The 13,789-nt window shown below is 46.1% G+C and overlaps 1 protein-coding gene across 2 annotated transcripts in view; it reads right to left on the bottom strand.

Moving 5' to 3' along the window:
* Positions 1-7,240, bottom strand: part of DRGX (dorsal root ganglia homeobox) — a 107,459-nt gene extending 100,219 nt beyond the window's left edge. Inside the window, exons 1-4 of one of the 2 annotated variants that reach the window (XM_019555644.1) lie at positions 6,922-7,240; positions 6,044-6,105; positions 2,940-3,037; positions 2,556-2,657 (exon numbers count right to left, since the gene is read on the bottom strand). In XM_019555644.1, the coding sequence (XP_019411189.1) occupies positions 2,556-2,657; positions 2,940-3,037; positions 6,044-6,077 (234 nt within the window). In that variant the 5' untranslated portion in view covers positions 6,078-6,105; positions 6,922-7,240. The remainder of the gene's footprint in view (positions 1-2,555; positions 2,658-2,939; positions 3,038-6,043; positions 6,106-6,921) is intronic. The other variant, XM_019555643.1, reaches the window with a different exon arrangement.
* Between the last annotated feature and the right edge of the window lie 6,549 nt (positions 7,241-13,789).

Raw genomic sequence — 13,789 nt, 5'->3', positions numbered from 1 at the left:
CTGTGAATTATTATTTCAGTAGAGTCAGTTGTTTTAAAGCTTTTCTAAAAGTTTTTCTTTACCCTTCTGGAACAATTAGATTTGTAATAATACAGTAACATAGTCCATGTGTTACTTTTGTCATGAAAAACCAACCTGTCTAAAGGCACCAAAAAACAATATTTTTGGAAAGGATCTTTTTTCTTCAGTATTGAGGCACCAGTTCAACAACATATTTTACAAAGAGCCTAAGGACATGCTTAGCATTAAGCAGCTGCTTAAATCCTATAGTTTTTTATGGGACCTAAGTGCATACTTAACTTTATGTGCCTAAGTACTTAAACACAGGTATGGACTTAAGTACAAGTGTAAGTACTGTGTGCTATGTCCTGACCTAATTCCTTATATAAAGTACAATTAGAATCACAGAAGTTAGAAAGAAAAAAAACTCTGATGGGTCATTTTGTCCAACCATTTTGCAGTGTAGGGCATAGGTGCTGACTTTGTATTTTGCTAAGATGATGGACCTGTGGCAAGTTTTACACATTTCAGATGACAACTCTCTTTGTGATGGGGGCCAAGGCCTTCGGGCCCCCACTTACTCAGCACCCCTGGTGCAGGATTCTTGCTTACAGCTTAGTCTTTGGCAAAAATGTCCAGTCTATATTTAAATCTCTCATGGGAGGAGAAATAATCCTTGTAGAATATTATTTCACAAGCTAATTGATTTCACTATTGGAAACTTTTTCCTGATAGTCCGCCTAAATACACGTTCTTAATTTTATCCCATTGCTCTTATTTCCAACCCCTTATTTCTTCTTCCTTGCTCTTTATATCCTTGAAATATTTCTTCATCTTGAAAATGCTGCACCCCTCTTGATCTATGAGACAGTAAATACACATTTTAATATATGATTAGAGAATTGCCAGGATTGTTATTATTATTATTCTCCTCCTACAACTTCATTTTTAGTTAGCTGGCTTTTAATTGCATGTATCAGCAAATGTTGAATAATGATTTTATCTATATTCTAAATTTAGGGCAGTTAAATGCAAAGCAAAATGCAGACACTTTCTTGTGTCTTAATTGAATGAAGGTCACAGCTATAACAACATTTAATTGAGCTATTTTTCATTATCATATTTTAATGACTTTGCACTGACAGTTCGCCTGCTTCTGAGGAAAGAGCATGATGAAGTCGTTTATTTCCCTATTTAGTTATTGTTTGACAACATCATCTTCGATTAAGACTCTGCTTTATAGCACATTAATCATATTTGAATGAGCAAGGGGTATAAAAGTAAACATATCTCCCATTCTCTGTGTTTCCTCATGTCCCTGCATGAAAGCAGGCTAAACAAATGCTTGCATCCATTGTCTGTTTGCATAATAGCCAACAACAAGGCTAAACACCAGTCCTCAGCAATCTAATTGTCACCACCCCTATCTCACCCTTGCACCTTTCAGGGAGAAGTTATGATCTTCCACTTCTGAATGCTCAATAATTGTCCCATTTATCTCAATTTGCAGTTCAGCCTTTAGACACCAAAATGGTATTTTTTTAAAACCAGCACCTACAATGCACTAGCAAAAGAAGATTTTCATTTCCAAATAATAATCAGTTTAATTTGCCCGCATATGACCAATGGTTCATGTTCAGATTTAATAATCAGGATCGCATAATCTGATTATAGGAGAAATAATTTGTTTACAATCCCAATTTACTACCGTGAATTCCATTATCTCTCTTCAGCCATTGGGTTTTAAGAGATACTAACATGACCCTAGGGAATAGAATGCAAGCTATTATATTTCCTACAATTAGATCTTTGCATAGTCTTAACCCGGAGCACCTACATAAAAAATACAGAAACAGCCAACAGAAAAGGCCCATAAATAAAATGAATACATAATTGTGCTCAAAGAATAGCTTGCAAATCAGTGGTGGGAGCCTGCAGAGCCGTATGGGTCCTGCTGGACTGGGGTTCTCAGCATAGTTTAGAGACACTCACATTAAGTTCATCTATGGGCATGGAGAAACAACACCTTTTAAAAAGTTCATACTACTTATGAGATCCAATGAAAGATGTCTGAACGGCACTGCAAGCTTTTTGTCCACCGAAATGCGACATTTGAAAAGAAGAGAAAGAGGAAAAAAGTTGATGTGGTGCAAAAAGGACTTCTGTCCCAGCAGTGTGGCTCCTTGCAATTGACTCACCCCCTCCTTGATAGTGGTCATAGCTGCCTTGGAGAATCACGTCTCAGCTCTTTTTTTTTTCCTTCCAAAGCAAGGAAATGGATGTGCATTGATGTAATTTAGTACCTTAGAGACGCGGACAAATTAGTGTAGAACATTATCACTAGTTAATTATGAATGACCGATTAATCAACCTAATCTAATATTCCACATTATGTTGATGTTATTAAAGTGCATCATGAAAATGACAGATCGTCTTCATTTGCTTTCTTTGGCCAAATGTGCACTCTGCAGTCATGATGTCAAAAAAATAAAAGTTTGCCAGTTGTAATATTAGAGTTGTAATATTAGAGTTAAATAATTCACCAACATGTTTACCTGCACCCTGGCTTCTGTGAGGTTGATTTTCATGGCCAGCTCTTCTCTAGTGAACACATCGGGGTAGTGGGTTTGAGCAAAAACTGCCTCCAGTGCTTCTAGCTGGTTGAGGACAAGAGCAAATCTCTCTCAGGAGGAGGTTAAGAGTTTCGCTTTAGCTCCTCGGGCTTCCCCCCTGGTAGGAAGGGGAAGCTCCGCGTCCTGTTCCCGCCCCCAGCCCTCGCACCCTTCCCGGCCACAGCATCGGGGAGGGCTGGGCCCGGGCCGAGGGGCTGGCAGAGGTGGCGCGGGGAGACGCAGCCAAGCCCGTGCGGTGCTGCGCGGGGACCCGGGCCAGGCCGGGGGCTGCGGGCCGGGGAGTGCAGGAGCAGGAGGCGCCGGTACCTGCTGCAGGGTGAAGGTGGTCCTGTTCCTGCGCTGCTTTCGGCGGAGGAAGCCATCGTCGAAGTCGCCCGTGGAGTGGCCTCCGAAGGGGGCAGCGCCTGCGGGGACAAGGGGCAGGCGCGTTACGGGGCGGCCCGCCGGCGCTGAGCGAGGGTGTGAAGGCGGAGCGGGCTGCTGGGGCCTGGCCGGGGGCAGCACAGAGGCACGGACTCCTTCCTCTGTCCCGGGACGGGCAGAGACCACCCGCCTGCCGGCAGTTTGGCACGGGGGTAGAAACTGCTGGCGCGTGACCTAGGGCACTCGCCTAGGCAGGACGTCTGCGCCGCGCTGCCTTTACCGGCCCTCCCCAAGCCCCAGTTTCCTTATGAGCAACGTGCAAACGCTACCAAGCGCGTGGTCTGCCCGCTCCACCTCCCACGCGTGGCATTTTCTGAGTATAATCAGAAGCCAAAGTTTTTAGCAGGATCTGAACTTTTCGCCGGGTGGAGCACAGGGGTTTCTGTGAGGCGGGGACGTGCCTTTGGAAAAGATGAAACGCCCGCTTGCAGGCACGCTCGTGGGCTCGGCACAACTGGCCGCCCACCGATACGTGAAAAGTAAGATACGAGCTGACCCGACTGCAGGTTTGCCTTGTAAACATGCGTCTGCGGGTTTGGGGTTTGTCTGTTTGTTCTTACAAAAGTGTAACAGCAATTGAAAAGCCGCACATCTTGCATCCTCTTTTTTTCAAACAGTAAAACGTTTCATCCGCGCCCCCAGCACGCCTGTAGCTGCGCCTCCAAGTAAGAGCTGAGCGAATACTCTGATATTTGCCCTGGTTCCCTTTCGCCCTGCAAGTGAGATGCCGCACTGCTGGTCCTGGAAGCAGGGCTGCGTGTTCGTACACGCTGGGCAGGCACGATCCGCGTCTGGGAGTCCCTCCCTGACCCCCTCCAAGGAAAAATTGGTGAAAAAAAAATCCCAGCAGTTTAAAAACTACAGACAGTCTGAAGGCGCCTGAAAAGAAAGCGGCCCCTTCCCCTCCCGGCCGCAGGACGCCGGTGTCAGGGCAGCACCCCCCGCCTGCCCCGCGGGCACGGGGAGCGGCCACGCCGCAGCGCCCGGCCCCGCTTCGGACCCGGGCCGGGGCGCGCGGGGACGTTGCCTTTGACCAAGTCTAGATTAAAGCTACATCAGGTACCTGAACTTTGAACATACTCTTTCGGCCCCGGGACTAGCATCCTGTCCTGCCAGTGGCAAAAAAGGGAAATAAACAGGAGTTAGTTGATCAGATACCCCGCGTCCTAGCGAGGGTGCGTCGTGATGAACGCTCCCCTGCGGTACACGCGGGACACCCCGGCCCAGGACTCCTACACAGCGTTTAAAACGCTCGAGCTGGGCGCCCGTGCGTGGGGCACGATACAGCACACGGGGTTTCCTGCTCTCTGGGATGTGGCACAAGTATTAATTGCTAAGGAGCTGTAATCGCCCTGGGCAATTGTCGTGGGCATGCGGATTTATTCATTCTTTCGGCAGCGGGGGGAGGCATGTGGCTTTATTTTGAAAATACGAATAAGCGGTCTTTCTATATTTGCAGGAAGTGGGTAGTGACCCTTGGGGGATGCCCTGAGACAGGCTCTCCTGGGAACCTAAAATAAAACCCCAGCGGATTGGATTGATAAACTCGGATCCCTGCAGAACAGAGGGGCTGCCCGAGTGTCAGAAAACAGCTAGGGGGGGAAGTTTTTCTTTTTCGTCACTTCGCGGGCCCGAGATGCTTGTGGGTTTCCTCCTTCCAGACCCCAGCCGCTGCCCCCAGTAATCGATGATCAGTCTCATTTCTTGCGACCCGCCTGCCCGGGCGCTGGGCCCTGGAGGAGCCGGCCCAACTCGGGAGAAGTACTGCTGCCCGCCCGGCCGGGAAGCGCGGGGCTGAGGGCTGCAATGCAAAGGCGCAGGGCCCCGCGGCTCCGCGCCAGCCCCGGCCTCAATCCGCAGTGAAAGCAACTTCCAGCAGGTAAGCGGCGCTTTCAAGCCAGGCGCTTGCCGGGGGGCTTCGGGCACATCTCTCTTTGTGATCACCGCGTCTTTGAAAGGCGCTGGGTGAGTGCGGCGCGTTTGCTCGTGGAGAAGAAAGCGCAGGAACAGGAACCCGCCCTGCCACTGAAGTGCCTGCCACGCTTCGGGCACAAAGCCGGGCTCACCCAGGGGCCCGGCCGGGCCGAGGCGAGGCGCGGGGAGCCGGCCTGGCCTGGCCGCTACCAGCGGGCGGCTAGCGGAGGCCGGTCTGTAACTACTTGAAAGGAAATGAGTCCCCTGCGCTGGGTGGAAATGTGGCAGCTGTTCGGGGACTTCTGCACTTGTTATTTCACCGCAGTGAACACGCACACCCGCAGCACAAAGGGAGTAACCCCGCTCGGGTTTTCGCGTCTTGAAATTCACTTTAGATGAGTCTGACGCCCCTCCGCAAGCCCTGCCCAGACCTCTTAGCTCCGGCAAATCCAGGTGGATTTACAGTGGAAAGGCAATGGCTATAATAAAAAAAATAAGTGCCCCCCCCCCACGCCCTCCCCTTTCTAACCGTGCCGCAGAGTGTTTGTAAAACAGCATTAAAGATTTATGCAGCCCCCGGCTGGAGGGAGGAGGCGTGGCCGCGGCCTGAAAGTGTCCCGATTATAGCCATGACACCAACATCTGCGCTGGGAGGGAAAGAAAGCATTTCCTGCCTAGCCTGGGGCTGATCTGTGGGCTCTCTATCCACAGAGGGGAGGCAGGTGGCAAAATGTCACTGGGAAAAAACACAACCAAGGCACTTCCAACGCAAATCAAATTAAAGAGAGAGAGAGACAGGCTAACCCCAGCCCTCCCTTCCCTCCCACCATCCTGTGACAGGAGGAAGCACCAAGAAATAATGTCACGTTTCCTTTTTGGAAAGAAAAACACAAAGAAAGGATAAACTGTTTCTGTTGGTTTCCGATTAAAAAAATAAACAACCAAGACAGAAAGGGCAGGACTGGCGAGGCTCAGAGGAGTGTCAGCGCAGTGAACGGTCCAGGCACCAACCCCGGCTCCCCAACCCAAAGTTAAGCTCTTGTACTTACACGTATTTGTGCGACAACACTCACCCTCTAGCTGCGGGGGGCAGTGGAAATAAAACATCGCCCGGAGTCACCGCCGCCGTCCAGAGCTGCGGAGCAAACCGCGAGCAGAGTCAGCCTTCCCGGAGAGACACAGGGAGGGATCCTGACCGAAACGTCCAACTCCCCCCCAGCCACTTCCACTGAACCACTACAAAGCCCAACAGCGACGTCTCATCCGACACCCTGAAGACAGGCAAATCATTAATAATGGGCAGGCAATTCAATGGAGCAGCTATGAAAACCTGGATCATGCCAGATCCTAATTCAAAATACAGTAGATCCAAAAAGAAGTCTGCAATACTGTGCACGCTGGTCTGGAGAGCCGAAGGTACAAAGGTCCATTGTTGGTATTCAGGATCAACTAAAGTTTTATTAAAAATGTTTTCATATGGTCGGACAGACCGACAGCCTGCCTACCTACCTACCTACCTACCTACCTATCTATCTATCTATCTATCTATCTATCTATCTATCTAACGCTGGCATAGATTCACTCCCACATCAACCAGTTCCATAAACAAGAAATACCTAGGGCTACGAATAGACTAATTTGTTACAAATTATTTCCTTGTCTAAACTAGTCAGACTAAAGTAAATGTCAGCAAAATATTTCATGGATCTAAAAAAAAATTCCTGTGTTCATTTTCAAATGGCTCAATGCACTGAAGGCTGGGTTCAATGTGGATCGTTTCCTTTTAAGTAAACAACTTAAAACGTATGTACAACAACATCAAACATCCAGCACATGAATAATAACAATAACTACGGTAACAACGACGACGACAATAAAGATAATAATTAGAATAATGATGATGATGATGGTGATGGTGATGATGATGATAATAATAGTAATAAGTCCATACCTAAAACGAAGAGAAGTAAAAATCCCCAGTACGATTTGTGGGGTTTTGGACTGGAATAAGATGCTGCGAGCTCTTGGCTGCAGAGACAGAAGGGCTCTGTGGAGTTCTGGAAGTGGCCAGATGTCTTTATATCTGTCTACAGCATGCTCTGCCTCTCAGCACTTGCCTTTATAATCTCACGCATAATTGGCCTTAATCTGATTATTTCCAGCGCTGTCTACAGTGAGTAACTTGGATAGGTCTATTGGGCCCTACAAATGGCCCACGTGGTGTGTGGAGGAGAGAGAAAAAAACGTCATTTCTCAGCAAACATCAGGAATGTGAACAAAAAAATCCCATTATTTTATAAGCATTTCTGTTCCACAGCGCTCCCCAGACCCCGCGCGCGTCCCCTTTGGGTTGCCACCTTATTGATGGGAGTGGTGCTAGCGGGGGGGAGGGTTAGTGCTTGTGCCTGGCACGATCCCACAGCATCTTCTCCTGGATGTAGAGTCTGACAAAGCGCCTGTTAATTGCCCGCTGGATGGGTTTTTGGGGGGCCGCTTTGCACGCGTCTTGTCTTTCCAAGCGATCGTACCAAAGCAAAGTTTGATTTTGTTCACAGCAAGGGGTCCCTGGATTTATGCTCGCTTCCCGTCTGCAAATGATATGCGGCGGGACCCTTTGCAATTACTTTTAAAATGCATCCGAGACATAGGCTCAGCGGAGAGAGATGGCCCTTCCCTCAGCCCGGGTGAAAATTAGACTTTAAAGTACCCAGATGAAATTTTCAAGTCAGGGACGCGGGATTGGATCAAATCACATAAACTGCAAAAAAAGCAAGTATAATGGCGCATAATTGGTTCTGTAATAGCATTACACAAGGATAATAGCCTGTTATGGCCCCCTGCACATTAAGTGCTTCCCTGGCGTAAAGCCTTTATGATATTAAAGGGGGAATATAATGATATTTTGGTTATTAAATGCGTGTAATTAATTTATGCACCACTGAAAATAAAGTTGGTATTATGACCCACTCAAGATGCATCAGAAGATGTAAGTCAGACAACTGTTGATAAGTTCTGGTGTCTATGTTTCGTCTAGACTGCTGATTTTATTTTGGAACAATTGCTTCTCGGGCAGACTACACAAATTTAATATTTTATAAACATTGTAATGTTCTGTGCAGGAACAACAGTACGGGAGAGCAAACCTACACGGACATCCTAAGACATGGTGGGAGCTGAAAGGCGCACGTTTAAAACAAAGCAAAGGCGATGGGAACAAATGGTGCAGATGCAGAACTAGAGAGAAGTTTAAAAAGATGTCTTTAAGGAATTATTTCATATGTATGATCTCATTAAATAAGCAGCATTAAGCCTTTGAAAACGTGTCTGACATATCTGTGTTTCAAACTACGCATGGATTTGGAAATTTCTCTACTGAACACTCACACTAAGAGTCCTTTTCAGACTTGTAAACTGGTACGTGTAAAGCAGGACTGAAAGTAACTCGACGGGGGACCCAAAGAGCTGAAAACACCTACCTACCTACTTATCTCACTCACGATATATTCAAAAGCCTTCAGGACGTGTGTTATCTAAAGCTTTCAGGGGGCACACTCTTTGCCAGCAGATCTTGTTATTGACTTTACCATCCAGGCAACTCTACAGGAAATTGAACTATGAATTTGAGCTGGCTTTACGGGACCACGAGAGAGCAACTCCCGCAGTGTTCTCGCTCAGGCCTTCTCAAAATAGCAGCGCAGGATCTGGTCCGGTTAGCCCTCAAAATAAAAGGAAAAGGAAGAGGAAAGGAGAGAACAAAACCCAGAAGTAAAATCTGAATCGGCTCCTATATCCGCGGTTCTAAAATCCAACAGCGAGGCTAGCGCTCTAAGTCCCTTTGCAAGGAGACAGATGTGTTTTTTCCTTTCTCTCTGACGTGGGGGAGAGAAAGAGAGAGAGAGAGAGAGAGAGAGAGAGAGAGAGAGAGTGTTTTGTCATAAGATCCCCTAATAAAATAATAATAACTTCATTATGGCGCTCTCAGGCCTTGCTCTTGTCAAGGGATGCTCTGTTCTTTTGGCTCCAAGACTCACTTTCCCCAGCAGTTTAAGTCTGCAAGTTCAGCGTATTCCAGCAGGCGAGAGAGGCTCAAATGGAGCACGGGTAAGTGCTCCAAGTTGTCTTTCCTTTTACAATAGGAGCCGGAGGATCTCTCACTACGGTCCCCCTTGCCGAACCGGGAGAGCCTGAATTTTCTCCAAGCAGCAGCAGCAGCTGCAAAACAAGGAGATAAAGAAGCAATATATAACTCTCCCTCCCGCCTCCCCCGGCCCTGGCCTGTTCGGTGCCTGTTTAATTTTAATGCACAAACTGTAGAGTTGGCTTAATTAAAAGTTATCCGACTGGAGTCTTTTTCTCCAGTGGTCGAAGTCATAAAGCGGATGTAATTGGAACGATTTATTCAGCACCCGGGACAGCGCCTGTGCTCCCCTCCGCCGCGCCCCGCGGCTTCCACCCCGCCCGCCCGCCCGCCGTCGCCCTCTGCACTGCCTTCACTGCCTTTTGGTCACGACACCGTCCGGGAGAGCCCCTGCAAGGGTCTTCTGGACGTCTCAGTAACCTGGCATCGCAGACTGGACGTTTGCGTCCGCAGCTGGTGCGCGGAGTACAGGCAGGAAGTTGCTTCGCAGTAGGGGAGCGTGTGGCCGCTCCAACTTCGGGGCTGGCCGACATCAAAGGCCACCGTTCAGCTGAAGATCCCTAGGAGTGAAGCTACCTGCCTGGCTGAGGTGAAACCCCGCAGCGCTTCCCCTTGTTGGGGGAGTCACTGAGCTGCGCGCACACGTGAGAAACGGCGCGGAGACGTTTGCGGGTCGTGTTTGCCTGTTTTAGCCAAACTGCTTTCTTTCACTCACACAGTCGTGGGCTGCCTTTCTTGTTTGGCTTGTGTGCGGCTCTTAAGGCAACGTCCTGGGCATCCCCATAGGCACGGGCACACGCGGCATTGTTGTCTTAAGTTGCCCCGCCATAGATTTAGTCTTTACAGTAACACCTCGAGGCTGATTGAACGGACTGAACAAAATCGCCCGGGACAAAAACATTTCCCCCGAGACCGTGAAGTCTCGCTGCTTGTTTGCAGGACTCCAGCAAGTCGGAGTGATCCAAGTTGGAAACGAGTCCTTGTCTCTGGCTGCCACAAACACTTGCTTGCTGAATGCTGCTCAGTACCTGAGCACAAAAAGAGCTAGCAGCTAAAAGGTTATTTTACCTTAATTCATGTGCAGTAAAACGTATTTTCCAATTAACCAAATTTGCCGATTTGTCCCGCTTGGACACTCTTATAATTTATAATGTAAAAGTGTTCTTTCTTTATCTAAAGACCAAGGTGACTGCTTTTAATTTTCTGTAACCTCTTTACACTTGATGTTCACCAGACTCATAATGTTAATTGGCTTCATATACGGATCATCAGTTTAATGAAGGAATAAATCCTATGTTGCTTTATGTCCCTCTGTTTTAACAGTGATTGCTTTAATGAAGAATGTGACGTGTTCAAAATCAAAGCTGCAGGAGACATTAGAGGGTTTTTTATTATGACTGAAATGCTTATTTAAAGCTAAAACCCTGAGGATGCCATATTTTAAAAGCTTTTATTTAAATATTTTTCCCGTGGAAAATACTACACGGTTCTCCAGCAAAGAAACTTCCCGTGGTTTCCTTTCTGCAGTAATCAGAGACTAAGGATAACACATGTTTATAATATAAACATTCTTGATAGTTCATTAGCATTATTTCTAGTCTGATTTTATAAGGCTTCAGTCTTCACTCAGTCTCTAAGTGAAAGTTCTGGTCACCTCAAAGGAGATGAATTATTCACTGGTAGTAAATATGGATCTCTTTGTTGTCCCATTATTGCTTCATTGTTCAGATTTAGATCCAAGAAAATATCAAAAAAACAAATTCTCTGTTCACATATAACTTCTCCAATTGCTTTAGCCCATCCCTCTCAAATGAAGTGTTCAGAATTTGGGTGCTCAGGTAAATTATAATGTACCATGGACTAATAAGGGTGTTTGCAAATTGGAAGCAGACCTTGGAAAGCAGCAATTAGGCCAGGCAGTATGTTACTGAGACAAACTGTAGCAGCTGTAAAATGTACAAAGCCAATGTGCCCTGGTAATATAAACATTTAAGTTCTTGGCCTTCCTTACTATGATAGTAACCTTTGCTTTCTCTCATGGGAATTAGATATCTTTTTCTAATTTAAGGAGTGCTATCTGGGGTGAAAAGTGTATTATTTACAGATAAAAAAATACAAGCAAAAGATGAGAGGAAATGTTCTGCTCTAAGTCCAGGGCCATATCCCTTCTTCAAGCAGATTTTCACTCCTTTACACTAAATGCAGTGAGAGAGCCCTGGTAGCACCTGGGGACCCTATATCTGAAGTGGCTAAGTGTGTCCCTCATTGGACTACTCAGAGATCATGGCCTTCCATTGCTCCTTAGATGCACCAAGGAATGGTGAGGGAATAGTTCACTTATCCTAATGTTCTGAGATGTGTGGGGAACCGCGGTGTCTATAGGTGCTGACCCATTTGTAGTAAGGATGATCACATATGTGAGGTTATACCCATCTACAGCAGTGGTGGCCAGTATTTTTGGCAAGCATATGACAAATTAAGTCCAAAGTAGGAGATAGTGCCACTGATAATCACTCAGCTCTTGCCCTGTGCCACTGAATCTGGTCACAACCAGGACATGGCAACACTGAATTCAGTAGCACCTGTCCCCATTCCTGTGGAGCTAATGCATGCTTCAAACTTCAAACTCCCTTGAACCAGCACTGATCCCTGACTCCTACCCCTTCCTGAATGCTGTCCTTACTCCCATTGCTGATGCTCCCTTTAATTTGGCATCTGGGGCTTGTATACCAAACACTGACTGCCCATGCCACTTGTGGCATTCATGCAATGGATTGACCACCACCGATCTAGAGTGCTGCCTTTTCCAATTTCCTGCCTGGTCCCACAACATCAAGCCCCCTTGAGTGAAGTGACCTGGGCAGAACAGATCAAGATGCTACAGGGTATGTATGTATGACCTTGTGGGTTTTCTGGGAATGATAACATACAGAACACATTTCTCTCCTGGCTCTGCTCCCACCCTACCCAGTTCTGCTCCCTACAAAGCATTTATGAAGAATGGCTTCCTTGGCATCAGTAAAGCATCAGCTCTATCCATCCCTGTACTACTGTATCCTTCATCATTATAGAATATGAGCATCTCACAGTTTCAACCACACTTATCTGCACAACCACCTTGTGCAATGGGGGCAGTGCTATTAGCCCCATATGAGAAATGGTGGTATAGAGAGGCTAGATGACTTGCCTAAGGTCACACAGGGAATCTGAGGCAGAGCAAGGAATTGATCCTGTAAGTACCCTTATCATTGATCATATCTCCTTTAGCTAGTGCTTCATTGGATCCTCTGACTCTAGCCAATTCGTGGCCATTTTGACCAGCTTCCTATTCATTTCCTCTCTTTTGTACTTAAGGGTGGATGGGTAGAATATAATCACTGTCATTGCTTGCTTCAGACATATTTCTAAGAGTTCCCTTTGCTTTTTATAGCATAAACTATGCCTGAGCAATTAGGAAATTGAGATTGGTGGAATTCAAGGTTCCATATTGAAAGAACTGGGACATGGTAGGGCCAGATTTGGCATTTTTTTCTCACATCAGTGTTCAAGAGTTTGATATTGTTCTACTGACTTTACAGGAATTATTCATATGGCTACACACTGACAAGATCAGACTTTGAGAATCTATACCAATTGTATTAGAATTTATACTATCTTTTTCTATTTGAAATATCTGGTACTTAGAGGGAGAGGTCATTTATGCTGATATTTTAAAACTTGGTTTTTAATGTTAGGCCTCTGTTTCCATAACTGGGCCCTAAGTAGTCTGATTTTCAGAGATGCTAAACATTCTGACTTTCTACTCATGCACCTGGCTTCTGAAAGTGCTGAATGATCTTAAAATTACATTGCTTGTTTAGACATTGGACTATAATACCTGATTTTGGAAAATGTTGCCTGTATTTTATACACAGAAATAAACATGACCAAGAAAAGTATTGTTGAAAAACAAATCAAAAAATATTTTTTGAAAAGTCTATAAAACCTCTCTTGACTTTCATTTGCATAAGTATTGCAACAGAGACCTCTGGAAATTTGTGTTTACACTGATAGTTTTGTATTTCTCTTTTAATTACATTAGCTATAATAATCAAAGTGGGCACCTGGACTTTGACCCAAGTAAGTCCCCAGATTAGAAAACAAGAGGTAGGTATCTTCTGTGTCATCCAGGTAATTCCCTGCATTGGGGTATTTTCTTTTCTGTTTTGAAAGAGAAAAATAAGACTAAAAAAATTATGTGATGGGCTAAAGAATATTTGTATGAAATACCTCATCCTGATAGCAGGTGTTGATTCTGCTAGAAAAAAGTAAACTGAGCTTTGCTGATCCATTGAGGCAGGTGGCTTATTACCCAAATACAAAGGAAGTGGGAGTGACTCTCTAGAGAGGATCTAGGATAAGGGCTAAGTAGTCCTGAGAGAAGGACACCAGGAGCAGCAAAGGCTGGGGAGAAGGTTTCAGCTGAACTTTATGGTGTGTTATTGTTAATTTCTATGTTAATAAAGCCAAACTGCAGGAAAGGGATGAGGCTTGATACTACAAAGAGCGGATAGACGTTCCATACTGAGAGCAGGCTGGGAACAGCACCTGCTCACCAGACATTACTGTGTAGAGAGAAAATACAATTCAAGAGCTTACCATAATATCATCTACCTATACCAGGGGCTAAGTCCACTCCACC

Source organism: Crocodylus porosus, unplaced genomic scaffold (genome assembly GCF_001723895.1).
Source record: "Crocodylus porosus isolate Cpor-Errol unplaced genomic scaffold, CroPor_comp1, whole genome shotgun sequence".
In the NCBI taxonomy this organism is placed as follows: Eukaryota; Metazoa; Chordata; order Crocodylia; family Crocodylidae; genus Crocodylus; species Crocodylus porosus.
The sequence above is the reverse complement of the archived record's forward strand: the minus strand, read 5'-3'. Positions and strand labels throughout refer to the sequence as shown.